Genomic DNA, 16,191 nt, shown 5'->3' with positions numbered 1-16,191 from the left:
AGCCTTCTCTGAACTTTGTGAAAAAGACTTTTTTTTTTTTAAATGAATGAAGAAGATGGTTCCTAGCTTTAGCCATGAAAAGCACATGCTGTTACTTATTCAAAGCAGTGGTCTTACTTCAGACACACCAACTGACTGAGCCTCCTGTATGGAAACGTGCTGTTACTTCAGCTGCGAAGGAGGATCCTCTGGCAATTCAGGTGCTTAGGGGGAAATACCATGCTAACACCTTCTTCACTGTTTCTGAGGAGCAGTTATCAGCTTGTTGGGGCTGCTGCTGTGCTGTCTTGGTAGTGCAGTGACAGGAAGGCATCTAGGACTGTTCTTACCAATCCCTCAGCACTTTTTGGTGTTTGCTCCATTTTCGTTGCAACAGTAGCTCTATCTGGCTTCCTCATGCCTGTGAAATGATGAAACCAGCAGCCAGCAGATGATTAACCTGCTCTAAACAGGGACACCTTTTTTCACTGTTGATCAATATATAACTCAAGTGAGGTGTCTTTCCCAGAGGAGGCAGGGAGAGATGCTGGGCAAGCAAGAAACAGAAAGTGCTGAGAAGGGACAGCGAAGGCGGCCTGAAGGATCGGGCTGGAAGAGGAAAGGGTGAAAGGAAGAAGGAAATTCCTTCTGGAGGTGAGAAGGCAAAACGTAATTTATGGGACTTACGAAATTCTCTTGTATCAGGGCATGCAGTAGCTGGTACTGCTGGAAATTAAAATACCTGAGAATGAGTGTTACCTTATGCATTCATATTGGAATTTGGAATTTTTCTGGTTAGAAGGAGAAAGATATAGGCCTTCAGGAGAGAGACAGAGTCACTCCATGTACATGTCAGTGGTCTGCCGGGGCAACCAAACCAGCTGGGGCATGCTGCTTACACATCACAAATGATAGATCTTTCTGAAGTCCGTCCGCTTTTTAAATTTGCTTTTTCTTCTGGCAACATAATATTGATTCCAGGGCCACAGGACCAATGGCTCAGGAGATAATTAACAGATATATCTATCTGCTAATTTTTCTTCTTGACTCAGTAGTAGGCTGCTGTCAGGAATTAGAAAACATTATAAGACTCCTGGTATCTGAAGAGCACAATATCAAACAGTGTATAGTTACAGGCTCACCCAAGTCTCAAACTCAATGAGCTAAACCCAGCTGTGCTGTGCCCACACTGTGACTGTGGTGCTCCAGTTAGATCCAAACAGGCAGATACTTCTCCATGGTACAACGTTGAGCAGAGGTCAGAGTTCAGGACTCAAGACCAATGCCGTCAGTGTTGGAATAGGAATTCAGTTATCCGTAGCTCAGACAGTGCTGTGTACAGTGTGCACTCCGTGTGATGGTCAGTACTTCCATTCGGCGTGATGTTGCCAAACCACAGAAAAGCAAATACAACTTTGAGATTGCTTCTGAATATGCTTTTTCTTTTTTTTTTCCTTTAACTAAGAGCAAGACTGAACAAGGTTGGGCGCTTGTTTGAAGTGAAATTTTTTATTGACCCAACTCCAAGTCTTCATGCCATACAAATGCTTTGCTAGCTTATTAGCAGTATTTTACCTCTGTCATTCAATTACAGAAAATGAGGAATGATATTACCCTCCCCCCCCTTTTTTTTTTTATAAAATTTTTTAGTAACAGTTCCTGAACTGATGGGTCAGGAACCCGCTTCTGGAATTTTCCTATTCAGCAGAGCAATGATTTTTTTTTTAAATAACTTGAGGAGCAGGCTCCAATAAGCAAACAATGTTTTCTAACACTGAATAAAAAGCTTGTCCCATGGCATGAAAGTCAAGCGACAAAACAAGATCACGAATTTGGGTTACAGCTTTTTGGTCTGTGCCTCTCCTGCAAAGAAGTTTTGTTCTTTGCGACAAGAGATTCTGTATGCTAGGGGCAGAATTTTCAGCCAATTCCAAGCCGACTGTTCTATCTTTGTACAAAAATGGGAATATCTAAAATGTTACCTTTCACTTTGCTAGTAGTTGTCCTACGTACTACCCCGGGACTGGCAGAGAGAACAGAGACAGCACACCACAAGATATTTTGCTATTGGCATATGTAGTTGATAAGACAGGTGCTAAAAATGTGCGTTCAGCCCATAATTACACTTCTGGTAATTTAATGCTGTATTTATGAAATGCTTTTCATTAGGATCTTTTAACAATTAGTTAATGAGTCCCAAGTGGAACAATTATCCCATATACCCAGACAGTTGGGATTCTTCATCAGCCAATGTGCATCCACTGCTCATAAAGCATGTTTGTGTTCTAAAAGCAAACCCAGCTATTCTGGGCTTTCCTCTTGGCGCGTTTCATAAATTGAAACAGAAGCAAAGACCAGACTACATTGGTGACAGAAATGGACAGACCCTGTTGAAATTAGAGCCTAATACAGTTTAAGGAAGCAAGAGTGGACGTGCTGTAACCATTTACTGTAAATGAGGTGTTTTGGGGAATAACAAGAGAATACAGTATCCTAACGCAGCAGAATCAGAAAGAAGAAAATTTGGTTGCATAAGGATGCTCAGAAGCACCAGAAAGATATCTAAATATAACACAAGCTGACCCTGTCTGCATGAAAAAAAAAAGTGTAGGAGGTATTTTCAGTTTCTTTCTGCCACAGTTTTCTCCACTAACCTCTGACTTGATGACTGTCTGTGCTCAGGGTATTGAGGATGACACTGTGAACAGTGACTATTTACCTTGCATTTATATTCCAGTGCTTTTGTTACTCCAAGGCATAATGGAGATGTAGTCCTGCTACAGACCTCAAGCAAATATGTAATCCAACCCTATGGATGGAGAAGGGAGCCTTGACCATCCCGTGGTGTTCAGCCAATTTAAAAAACCCTCCATCGAAGCAGGTTCCATCAGTTTTTTGAGCAGCTTGTGCCATTAGTTTCCCACACTTAGACACAGAGAATTTCTCCTTGTACACACACCAGATTACCTCTGCGGGACACTTAATTTATTTTTATGCTATTTGTAGTAGCTTCAGAGAACTGCTTCTTTAAATGGTGCCCTTTTTTTAAAGCAAACCTCTTCAAGGAGACAGTTTGCATCTCCAATAAACTCTCTTTTCTTGACTAAACAAACACAGCTACTTCAACCTTTCTTTACTGCTTGCACTTGCTGAATCTCTTAATTTTCATGTAAATTCTTTGGGATTGCCTCTTGTTCTTAATTTGAATTGTCACCCATAGTCAGTGATCATCCGCTTCTTGCAAGTGAGCCCTGGGCTGGCTACCTGGCACCCAGAACAGATCTGGGACCCCCAGTGCATTATGCAGAGGCACAAACTGCCGTGAGGCTCCCTCCATCCTTTCCCTCCCTTCCCCAGGCGATCTCTGCAAAATAACCTAGCAGCTCACCTGGGTCCCTGGTGAGTGGGAAGAAAGGTGAGTGACCTGCTCTTTAGCAGCTCAGTTATCTTTTCCTTCCATGGGAGGAGTTAAATTCCTCCATCAATTCAGGGTATAGAAAACAGTGTCTTACTGCTCGAGAGAATCTGTGCAACAACTTCAATGCTTTGCAGGTAAACTTTACAGTAGGGGAAAGTGTGCATTTGCCTTGTTTGAAACATGCTACTGAAGAGAATTCCTTCAAAGATGGTTCTCTCCATGTTTTATGGCGTGCTGCCCGCTTTACGTGAGTACTACTCTGCTTCTGGGAGGTCAGTTGGTGCTGGAGCGGGGCACTGTCTCCGCTCTGCCTCCTCTTTGAACAGGGTTGAAGCAATTCCTGTGCTTCGTTGAACACAGCGCCTGCAAGTCTGCCCATCTCTTAAGTAGGCCATACACCAGGGGGTGGGGAAGACTTTGAGCTGTAGTGAGGGACTGAAAGAACCTGGATAATCACAATGAAAAATTCTCTCTGATAAATGTAGTTGAAAGAGTTGAAATGCTGGGCTGTAATGAGGAGATACCCTGTGTTGGCTGTCCAAGTTGGGAAGTCTGTGCAACCTTAAAAATGAAACCTTGATGACAATTCTTACCTCTTCAGGCATTTACTTTGGCAGAAGGGTTCTTTGTGGGATGATGATGAATAATAAATAATGCTGTACGGAAGAAAGCGTCTATTCTGACTCTACTGCTAGAATAGCTGTACTTTACTCTCTGGGCAGTCCTATTGGTCTGGGTGGAATTCTTCCTGGAGGGAAGATGTGGACTTGGTTTGAGTTGAGCGAGCAGGTTCTAAAACATTTTCCTAAAAATTAATTTTTCTAAATGAGATTCTATTTAATTTAGGTGATCCTCTCATACACAGCGACTATACTTTTGAACTGCAAGTGATCAGTTATTTATGCCAGCATAATTCATATGCTTCATTAGCAAGACTACTTCTTCTTGCCACGTAAATACCCTTTAAAGCTGTGGGTTCTGGTGACCACAGGTCCCCAGAATATACACTGGAGTTAGTGTATACGAAGAAGGTACTGTCCCCTTGCCTGGAGGGGACCTGAACTAGCCCCTGTAGTTTGCATTGCATCAGGTTCTGAGTGGACACCTTACTTGTTCTGCCCCAGGAGAGGAGGCAACAGCTTTGATTTCAAACTCCTCCTTACACTGTGCGAAATTGAGATCTTCTGGCAGTCTTTTACTTCTCACTTTCAGTCCCTTGCTTGAATTTGTTTTCTGATTCTGTGCGCTGCGGTTAGTGCTTCTGTGTGACCCGAGCTCCACTGGATTGGACTTAGAGACCACAAAATCTTACTTAAAATGATTCCAACTGAAAAAGCCTTTCCAACAGAGCGTCCACCCAACTCAGGATTCTCACTCTGGTAGAATTAACTGAGGAAGGCTAAGGTTACTAGGGCAGAAAATTAGGGTGGCTTAGCCATGTTTTTGCAGTCCTACCAGCACATCCTCTTAACGTAATCATAACGGGTAGAACGTTTGTTCTCATCTCTAAAGGAGACAGTGAAGACAGCTGTAGCCTAGGGAACTCCAAATGCTGGTGAAGGCAGAAATGTTTCCCTCAAAACACATGGCACGCAGGATATCTGTCTGTGTGTGGATGGTCCAGCTGCTGGTGTGGTTGATAACTCATGCTATACGGATATAATAGCAGTTGAGTACTCCCTTCTTAGGAAGCTGTAGGTTGTATTTCCTTTACTCTCATTGGCATTGATATCTTTTCCACCTCACCTCCCCCAGTTGTTGTTAAGTGAGATTTTGAAATATCCCCGTGGAAGGGGCTGATTAGTGGTGATAGACTGAGTTGCTCCCAGCCAAGATTGATGTCATAAATGCAATGTGATGTCATAAAAAAACACTTCAAAAATTGCAGGTGATGAGTGTTGGGAGTCTGCTGGGGTTTGAGAGGTGCTGGGAACTGCTACGGTTCCCCGGTGATTTTTTTTTTTTGCTACATGTCTGGCTTTCTTAAAAGTGCTGAAGCACACTTGCAGTTTGCTGCCACCTCGTTTAGCTAACTTTCATGCTGTTTGAAGAGCCTTCTCAATTCACTTTGCCTTATGGAGCTTGATGGCAGGGGGGTTTAGAATTAGATGATCTTCAGGGTCCCTTCCAACTCCAACCATTCTGTGATTCTGTATTATCTGGCCTCCCTCAGTGATACCTGTAGGGAAGCAGATGCAGTAGAAAGATTGGTTTTTATCCTGGGAGCAAAGGGTAGAGGAATTTGGCTCAATAAAAGTTTACGTCACTACGTGCATAACTTTGTGTCCTTCCTCAGTTTGCATAGTGCCTTCCTAGCTGGTGTAACTGTTACTCGATGTAATGACAGGCAGAACCGAGACCTTTAAGTACTTTATTTGTCCCCGTGTGATGTGCCAGCCAGGTGGACATGCAGGACATGTCAGGAGGGAACATGAAGTACAAGATGGAAGGTTTGTTACCTCCGTTTCTGGTGTTGATAATCTGTGATTATTGTCTCTTCTGAGGTTCACTTCAAAATACCTGATGTTGAGAAATTGGCAGTGATGCAGAGAAGAGCTGCATGGTGGATTTAATAGCGCAAAGGCTTCCAAGGAGAGGCTTCCTCCATCTCACTTACGTGGACGTCGGGGACGTGATGGCGGGCTGGGAGTGTGGGCAGCGATATTGGAGAGTGGTGGGTGCTTTCATCTGCCAGCAAGAGGCCTAATGAGATCAGATGCCTAGAAGGAGAAGCCGGACAAATTCAGATTAGAAGCCAGGCGCAGTGTTTAAAGTGAGGTTAATTAACTGTTGGAATAACTTAGCTGTGGTGAATTTACTGCAGCTTGAAGTCTTCAGATCAAGCTGAAGTTACCTAACCTGATGCAGAGGTTTCTGGGAGAGGGTTAAAGGGTGAAATTCGGAATCTAGACGGCATTATTTCCCTCTGTCTGGCCCGTTCCTGTGGGCTCAGGAGGGGCCCTGGGGAAAGGTGAGGGACCCTGAGGAGCCATGAGGGACCCACCAGGCCTGACTCCCCCTGGCAGTGCCCGCAGCCCGGCTCCCTGAGAGCAGAGCGAGCGGAGGAATCCTGTGACAGTGGTGTGTTAATATGATTAATGACAAAACTTAATTTGCACAGACAGTTCGTTCTCGCACAAAGGAGCGCTTGCAAATTAGAGGCTTTGTGGCCAGCGGAGGGGATCTCTCTGAGGGCCAGGATGGCTCCGGCGGGGAACAATGCGCCGGGCTCGGTGGAACAATCGGTGCGCGGTGTACGGATGAGATTTAATAAGATTTCCGAGCAGTGACAAAAGTTGGAAGTGTTTAATAGCTGGCCGCTGAATTATGCATGCGGCCTGGGTCGGGGACAGCGCCGTTGTGGGGCGGCGGGAGGCCGCCAGGGGGCAGCAGCGCCACGCCGCGGGGCCGCCCGCCGCCCTCAGGGAGGGGAGAGCCCCCTCCACCCTCCCTCCCTCTCCGCCGCCCCTCAAACGCGGTTTAGTTCCCGCAAAAATAAAGCTATCCCACACGGACAAAACGAATTCCCCCCTTCTGGCCCTGAAAGTGCCGTGGCCTGCCAGGCCGGGCCGAGGAGTGTCGGTTCTTCAGGCGTGGGCCCGGCCCTGAGGGGCAGCGCCAGCCTGTGGGCCTGTGGTAAGCAGCTTCAGTGGAATACAGGGCTTCTTGCAGGGATGTTGCTAAATATCTGTCCAGTCGTTTATCCCTGAAATGGGCACTCTGCGTTAGTTAGATGGTGTGTAACAGGTAGAACTGGCCAGGCAGGTGTTTGCTTTTGCTCTTTTCTTGATTTTTGTCTCTATTTCCCCTCAAACGCGAATAGCAGCCCTTTGCAAATAACATGGAGTGACCAAGCTAGATCTCTTTTTTTCCCCTCTTTTAAGAAATTGCAGATGTTTTCTCTCAGTTCTTTATTCAGTGGGATGTAAGAGTTTAATAGGGCTGACAGTGGCGTTAAACTCTCCGTCTGGCAAATTGCCCTGTGAAGTATGTGGTGCCCGTGGTAGCTCCCTTCTTACCAATTGCTGTACGGCATCACGGAATTTCAGAGTTGGAAGGGACCTCTAGAGATCATCTAATCCAACTCCCCTGCTAAAGCAGGATTGCCTAGAGCACATTACTCAGGACTGCATCCAGACGGGTCTTGAAAGTCTCCAGAAAGGGACTCCACAACCTCCCTGGGCAGCCTGTTCCAGTGCTCTGTCACCCTCACCATAAAGAAGTTTTTTCTCGTATTTGATCGGAACTTCCTATGTTCCAGCTTGTGCCTGTTACCCCTTGTCCTGTCACTGTGAACCACTGAAAAGAGTCTGGCTCCATCCTCCTTAAACACATCCTTTAGATACTTGTAAGCATTAATAAGGTCTCCCCTCAGCCTTCTCCAGGCTAAAGAGTCCCAGCTCTCTCAGCCTTTCCTCATAAGGGAGATACTCCAATCCCTCAATCATCTTTGTTGCCCTTCACTGGACTCGCTCCATCAGTTCCCTGTCCCTCTTGAACTGGGGAGCCCAGAACTGGACACAGTATTCCAGTTGTGGCCTCACCAGTGCAGAGCAGAGGGGGAGAATGACCTCCCTTGACCTGCTGGCCATGCTCTTCCCTATGCAGCCCAGAATTCCATTGGCCTTCTTGACGACAAGGGCACATTGACTGCTCATGGATCATTTACTGTCTACCAAGACCCCCAGATCCTTTTCTTCAGAGCTGCTTTCCAGCAGGTCCACCCCTAACCTATACTGATGCCTGACATTCTTACTCCTCAGATGCAGGACCCTACACTTGTCCTTGTTGAACCTCATTAGGTTCTTCTCTGCCCAGCTCTCCAGCTTGTCTAGGTCATGCTGGATGGCAGCACGGCCCTCTGGGGTGTCAGCCGCCCCACCTAGTTTGGTATCACCAGCGAACTTGCTGATGGTACACTCTGTCCCCTCGTCCAGGTCGTTGATGAATATGTTAAACAATGCTGGTCCAAGTATTGACCCCTGGGGGACACCACTGGTTACAGGCCTCCAACTCAACCCTGCTCCATTAATCACACCCCTCTGAGTCCTGTCACACAGCCAGCTCTCACTCCACCTCACTGTCCCCTCATCTAGTCCGCACTTCCTCAGTTTCCTAAGGAGGATGTTATGAGAGACAGTGTCAAAAGCCTTGCTGAAGTCAAGGTAGATGACATCTGCTGCTCTGCCCTCATCCAGCCAACCAGTTATAACATCATAGAAGGCTATGAGATTGGTCAAGCATGATTTACCCTTGGTAAATCCATGTTGACCATTTCCAATAACTTCCTGCTCCTGAACGTGCTTGGATATGACATCCAGAATGAGTTGCTCTGTTACCTTCCCAGGGATGGAGGTGAGACTAACCGGTCTGTAGTTCCCTGGGTCCTCCTTCTTGCCCTTTTTGAAGACTGGAGTGATATTGGCCTTCCTCCAGTCCTCAGGCACTTCTCCTGTTCTCCATGACCTTTCAAAGATGATGGAGATGGAGAGTGGCCAAGCAATAACATCTGCCAGCTCTCTCAGCACTTGCGGGTGCATCTCATCAGGGCCCATGGACTTATGTATGTCCAGTTTGGCCAAGTGGTCTCTAACCTGATCTTCCTCTACTGGGGAAAACTCTTCCTCTCTCCAGATCTGGAGGGCCTGGGATTCATGAGGGACAGCTTTAGCAGTGAAGACTAAGAAGAGGAGTCTTTTAAGGGATGCACTGTCTTTATTTTAAGGGAGAAGTTATTAAGAATGGAGAAATTAAGGCCTTTTAAATAAGTAATGGACAGAGGTTTTCTAAATTATTTAATAGCTTATTATGAAAGATGGCATAAAATGGTTTAGTAATTTATTCTTTACAGAAAGTAGCCGTAAGAAGTATTTTACAACATGTAAATATTGGTAGGAAAAGTACCTAATTTAAAATGCTATCTTATTCCATCTGTCAAAGGAATTATACAGTGCCCATACAATTTTCCAATAACTTTAGACTTTTATTGTTTCTGTTCTTGAAACACTTTCCTGGTGTAGGGAAATGCTATTTATTTCCATTACCCAAGTTCATAGGCACAGAGACAGTCTGTGCTGGGTCTGAGGTGCAGCAGATATGACCATTGCCAACTCCCTTTACCTATCAGAACCCACAGCCCTAGCTGGGGCTTGTGGCTTCCCTAAATATTGATGTGGGAGAGTTTTGTGCCCTGAAGTGCAAAGAAGTTGTTGTTCATGGCCAGCCCATGCATAAATATTGGGAGCAGAGCCCTTTGCCGTCTCCCCGTTCATTCTTCCCTCTTTTCTCTTTTTTAGCTTTGCAAGAGATGGAAGTGGGGGTTCAGTTGCCTCCTGGCTAGAGCTTGTTGTATAAAAACGACCCCTTTCTTCATAAGATTGCTTTCCATGGGTAACTTCTGTTCAAATCCCTCTTGTGTAAATTAACCCTGCTGCGTTCAAGTCAAGGACTTCAACCACAGAATTCCAGCTGTTGTCAGATGTACTGGGGCCTCTTGGGAGGTGATGCTCGTTTGTATTTTGTTTAAAGTGGCGCTGGGTTTGCTCACAGGTGGTCAGTGGGAGGACTGGTGCCTGCTGGTGGGAGCAGCTGCCCTCGCAGGCCACGCTGCCCCGGTGCAGCTCCTGGTGCAGGAGGTCAGGAGCAATTTGCTCGTTTGTGCAGCCCCCAAATAAGCAGCTCTGCTTTTCCAAAGTAGTGCTGCGCCCTGAGGCAAGGCAGGGACCAGCACCGCTCACAAAATCCATGCAAAACATGGTTTTGCCATGAGAAGCTTGGAATATCTTTTACCATTATTAACCAGGTGAGCCTCTTGCTTCTCTTCTGATCTCCCTCCTTTATTAAAATAAAGCAGCTGAATCTCAGACTTAAGATTGCTCTTTAGGAGTTTGCCTTACGCTCGCCTCAAACAGCCCTATTTTCTTAAGAAATATCACTGCCTGGAAAGCATCAGAAAGCCCCAAGATATGCTGGTGGCTGTATCATCTGCTTCTTTTGCTGTATCCATTTAGTTAGAATGAGTTAGAATAATCAATACTTCCTTGTCTTTTACCAGTGTTTAACATATGTTTACAGAACAGGTTACACCTGTAGATGCATCTACACAGTTGGGTTTTTTTCCTCTCTAATAAAAATTATGGAACAGATAAGCACTAAAACCTGTGTTAGTATATTGCAATATTGATTTCTGCAAGAGCAGTGTAAGAATATATTTATCTATCTGTCCTATTATGAAATGGGTAAAAATGTACGACGCAACCATTTCAGTCATTCAATACTATATTGAATAGCCTGTTTGTTTGCTTTTTCTCAATAGGCCTTTTAAGGCACACTGATTTTTTTTATTTATTTTATGTGTATTTGTGGAAGAAAGGCTTAATAGAGAATGGCAGCACTTTGTCTTAAAACATCTCTTTGCCCACATTTTGTTTTGATTAGAACTGTTGCATTGTGATTTTTGGCTTACTCTGAAACTTTCCACATTGGAAAGCAAAGACAGAGTAAAATGTGATTAATTATAGATTTCTAGGCTGGTGCCTCTTTAATTCCAGCAATTACTCTATTTTCTCATGGTGTTCTGAACAGAAACGAGTGGAGTGTATTCAGCCAGGGCCTTTCCTGTCCTAAGCTTCTGAAAGGTATCTGCCTATGTGCTTTTATGACCCCAGAGCTGCTTTGCCTCTCTAATGTGATAGTGTAATTTTGTGTTTCTTAAAAGCAAATTTCTAATTGATCCAAGGAAGAGTGAAATGAAGAGAGTGGTGGAAGAAGATGAGAAAAGGTTATTGTAATCACTCCGTAGGTGAAGACCACATTATTATTACTCTCACAAATTGTGCTGTGTTGTGTTTTCAATAGCAGAAGGTCAAGTTGAGCCCAGGGATAGAAGTGAGAGAACAAACATAAACAATAAAAGTGAAGAGACTCGCATGTCTATGAAATGGAGTGTGTGAGCTCATTATTCTGTGGAACATGTGTCAGTACTGCTGCAAAAGTGTCTCCATATAGTGATTTCAAAGTGTAACTTCTGGGTATAGGTGGGCTGGGTGTGAGATGTGATGCTTGAAAGAAGTAGAGACAAAAGTGTCAGAGGGTGCTGTAATACATTTATCACACAAACGCAATCCTATGGATGTGACCTTACGGACCCTCTGCTCCTGGGGCAACGACACTCCAAAGGCCTTGGCCGAATCTTTCTGACGGTAATGAAAGCTTTCCCTGCTGTCTTTAATAATCTCTGGTTCAAATTGTTGGAGGCTTCCTGTAATCGGGTGGAAATCTGTTTGCACCATGGTGGTGTCTTAGATCTAAGAGCTTTCACAGCAGTTTGGTGGTGAGAGGGCACGTGGTTATACAGACACAGTGAGCTGTACACATTATGTTTGTAATTTCCAGTATGCAAACTCTGCCTTTAGTTAATGTAGTGATATTTCAGAGCTGCCTCATCACAGTTTCTCTGTGTTTTTGGAAACAAACAAATGAAAAGAGCAATATGACTGCTGCCTTTTGCCTTGGATTGTACTGTAGATGGCACTGTGAAACAATGATTTTTGGTAACGAAGATCTATTTCACAGTACCATTCCAGACGTTAATTGCAGTGTAATATGGCTTTCTTTCTAGGTCCCCAAAGCGAAGGAAAAATTCTGAAATGCAGAAAGGCTTATTTGCTGCCGCAAATGGGAATCTGGAATAACTATGAAAAACACACTGAAATAATTGTGTTTGACTGGAACAAAATTCTTGCAAAGTCCCCAAGGTAAGAATACTTTTTATCTTTCAAATGACACTGAAGATTTGCTGTTCTGGTTAGCAACAATATCCACTTGAATCCAACAGAGAGCGAAGGCTTGACATTTCTGAAAGTGGCAGCCCACTGATGCTGAAGGGCTCAGCACCCCTTGCTGCATCTGTCTGCCAAATTTCATTTTTTTCCCTGCATTTTTAAAGATCCCTTTGTATTTCTTTATGTTAGCGGGCTGAAGACTCATGTCTTGTCTACCTGCAAGGCAGCCTAAAGTCTGCAAATACCATATAATTTTAATGGCACTGGATGCTTTTAGCAGCCTTTCAGTTTGGGTATAACTAAATTGATGCTTTGTAGTGATACGCTTATTCCTGAACTTGAATACACTTACAAAGGGGTTGGGTTACCCTGTTAGCTGATGAAACCTGGTTTCGCATTCCCTGTCTAACATGAGGTCCATGGCTTCAAAAGAGTCAAACTCACAATCTGCAAAAGGCTTTGAAATGAGATCAGCATACAACTATTTCCACCAAGAGCAGCTTTGCTCCTGCACTGGGAATGGTGGGAACACCTGGCTTCACTTACATGCTGAAATCACAGCTGTTGAGCATGTGGCGCATGATTTGGGACTAAATACCTGTCCCTTCTATCAACTCACAGCAGAAAGGGCATGCTCAAAATGTCTCATCTGTGGTATTTAATTCCAAGGGTTAAATCCTGTTTTCAGTTGCACCTCAGGAAACCAGAAGGAAAGCCCCTGTCTTCATTATGGTACTACAAAGTGACACCAAAGCTGGGGTCTCCACTGATACATAGATCAGTTTCCTGTGTTTGCACTTAGAGCAACAGAGGGATGGTATTGCAAGACAAACAGATGATGACTTCCTACTTAGTGGTAACTGGTGCATGAGGTGTAAGCACTGTGTTTCTTAGGGAGAGAGCAAGGAAACTAAGGTTAAATTCAGCTCTCTGCTCAGGAAAATGAGATTCAGTTACCTGGGGAAGATTTGGGTGACTAAAATCTGAAACAGTAGGTTGATTTCAGAGTTTACTGGCATTTCAGAGCTTATTAGTCCTTAGACTAATATTGGATCAACAGCAATAATAACAACATTATGAGTTTCACAGTGACTCAATCCCATTAGCTGCAGTAGCATTATGTGGTTCAGCTGGGTGCAAGAGGTGAATTAGGTCCATGCTTATTAGCTGAAGTGTAGCTGCTCTGAATTAGCCTGGGAGTGCTCCTTAACAGGATACTTGTAGGGTAGGCAAGGGCCAGTGATGTCTTTATCTTCTGGGCTTGACTTGTGGTTGCAGAAGTTTCCTGTATACTGTTGCAAAAAAGCCTCTGTGTGTTTCTTCATGTACTACTTCATTTGTGTTCAAGCTGGCAACTTACCGGGCTCAAAACAGGACCTTCTTAATGCAAGAAAAGGTATCTTTTTGCCAAATCAGTCCTTAAAATGCAGCTTCTTTACATGTAATTTTTTTATTTCTTAAATCTGTAGACATGTTGAGTTATTTTTTAGCAGTATCTGTGTAACTTTTTAAAGAAGTTTGTAGGCTGGAGTAAAGTTTACAAGGACAGCTGAAGTTTTCAGCTGGGTTTTTCACCAATGTATTTTTTTCTCAAGTGTAAAGTAGTATTTGTTGCTAAAATATATTTACACACAACAGGCTTTTGGTTTCTTAACTTTTGATATTAATAACTGCATTTCTGATTTGTTTGGACTTTATCAAACGTTTGCATTCATACACAATGAGAGAAAAAAATTGTTTTGTGATGTGCGAAAGGAAAAATTACGCAAGCACTTTTAAATGAGAAAATATGGGATCTGTTTTGGTTTCATTTGTAGATTGTTATCAAAGTTAAAACAGGATCAAAGTGCTTCACCTGGCTTTATTTTTATTTTTATTTTTTAAACTATCAGTCTATTCGGCACTTGAATATCGTATTAGCTGAATAGTCTGAGGTATTTTAAAGATACACAGATAAACAAATTATTTAGAAAATACTTGGAAGAATCAGAACTGGCATCTGCAGGGGAAAGAAGTTCCCAAAGGACTTTTTGGCGCAAGTAAGCATGCGTATGATAGGCTTGCCCAAATCCCAGCGTGCTGATTAACTGCAGACTAACATCACTGCTATGAAAGCAGTATTTAGTTCAATTTATGCAAATCTATAAATTGCCTTTAATTAATTTGATGTATTCCTGCTTACAGCATTTGCTGAAAGTGTGGAACATTGTATCTAAAGGTTCAATTGCATAATGCCCATTTATGTATTGCATGAGTAATAAATCATTGTAACTGATTTTAAGAAAATGATTAGATTACCTTTCTAGGTGATGAATGGCATAACATAAACTATTGAGAGATTTAATTGTAGATATTTGCAACAAAATTACTGAGGATTTGTGGTCTTAGTTCTAACACTAACACGAATATGACTAACAACATACCTTCTCTAGAACAACTGTTTTCTGTAATGCAGTTTCTAACACCCTGGCAGAGCAGTTAGTCCTTGCATATTTGACTGAGGTGCTGGTTTGGTGCGTGTTTAACCCCCAGCAAACTTACTGATCTCCAGGAAAGCTAGCAGATGATGTGGGCTTGGGAGATACATCCAGTTCACGTGCATGGCTACATGGGAGTTGGGAGCTTTAGCAAATATATTCTGAGAAGCATTAAGTAAAAATGATATTTTTCTCTGATGTTTCTATGATTTTGAGGCAGGTGCAGAGTAAAAATAGTAGCACAACTTATAAATATGTATATTTAGATTTGAGTGGGGGTGGATCTTAATCAACAAAAACCCAAACCCAACCCCTTATCTGAGACTTATAGAAATGTGTTGTACTCATAATGTGTTATTATAAATACACGTTGGTGGGTAATATGATGTGTGATAGCCATTGCCTTGCTTCTAATTACAAAACATGCTTAAAAAAGAATTGATCCCAACCAAACCACGAATATGATTTTGTCAGTGTTGCCTTGGAATAAGCCATATTATTTATTCTTCGGCATCTTTTCAGCTTTTCCTTCCCCGCATAATTTTTACGTTATTCCCTACTCACATTGTTTCACTCAACTGTTCCTTTTCTGCCTCCAGGATGAGATTCTGTGCCAAATCAATGTTTCTATCTGACTGGCTCTTTCTGGTCTATGTGTTAATGGTCTGCTGTAAATTGTTGTCCGCCTCTAGCCACCATCCCCGGGGGCACACAGGTAGGAGCTTTTAAACTCATTATATGCTACTGAGACCAATTAATGCTGCTTGCAGAATGTTAGAACCCAATTTTTAGCAATGGATAATTGATGAGGCTGTTGACAGCATGTTGTGATCAGTGCAATGGGTTAAAAAAACCAAAACAACAAGAAAAAATGAGTTGTTGTAAGTTTTCATGGTTTTTATCTAATAATTTTATGTACTGAATCTCACCAGGGAGTTTTTGGAGTGACTTCATGACTGCTAGGGCCTTAGGATTTGTTTGTGTCCTTTTGCTTTATCCTTATCCAAAGATATTCTGAAATGTATCTTTATCTTCTCCCTCCTAATCCAGTTGTTATCAAGAGACTTTACAATGGTATCATTGTCTTTGGTGGGCAATAGATCAAAGCACTCAGACTTATGTTAGCCAGTTCTTTCACTAAGTAACACAAATAATGAACTGTGGTTTAATTCAGCTTGTGGTATGTTCCTTCTTTTCCTAACCTGAGGCAAACAGAAAGATACTGCATTTAAGAGGATGCACTATTGTAGCAGGGTATATCTACCAGACAAAATGTAGTATCTTGTTATAAATGACAGAAATAGCTCAGAAGAAGCTGGGTTGGCTTCATGAAGAGATACCAGACTGGATTTTCGAAGCAACATCTCTGTGCTAGGATCATGCAGAAACATCAGCAGAAAGAAATATAGATGTACTAGTGCTAATGCAAAGATATCGGTGCAAGTCCTAAAAATGGATAGCTGCGTTAGCCCTACGTCACTTTTGATCACAGAAGAGAGAGGTAAGTTAACAAAATACTACCTGCGTTTACAGA

General features: G+C 43.1%; 1 protein-coding gene across 4 annotated transcripts in view; it reads left to right on the top strand.

Moving 5' to 3' along the window:
- Positions 1-531: 531 nt before the first annotated feature.
- The window catches only part of TAFA4 (TAFA chemokine like family member 4), a 68,149-nt gene continuing 52,489 nt past the window's right edge, over positions 532-16,191 (top strand). For 3 of the 4 annotated variants that reach the window (XM_074602624.1, XM_074602627.1, XM_074602626.1), the window contains exons 1-3: positions 532-633; positions 12,018-12,153; positions 15,257-15,372. In XM_074602624.1, coding sequence (XP_074458725.1) covers positions 12,074-12,153; positions 15,257-15,372 — 196 coding nt within the window. In that variant the 5' untranslated portion in view covers positions 532-633; positions 12,018-12,073. Of the gene's footprint in view, positions 634-12,017; positions 12,154-13,477; positions 13,577-15,256; positions 15,373-16,191 lie in introns of those variants that run through there. The other variant, XM_074602628.1, reaches the window with a different exon arrangement.

Source organism: Larus michahellis, chromosome 10 (assembly GCF_964199755.1).
Source record: "Larus michahellis chromosome 10, bLarMic1.1, whole genome shotgun sequence".
Classification (NCBI taxonomy): domain Eukaryota; kingdom Metazoa; phylum Chordata; class Aves; order Charadriiformes; family Laridae; genus Larus; species Larus michahellis.
This window is presented reverse-complemented; position numbering and strand designations above follow the sequence as displayed.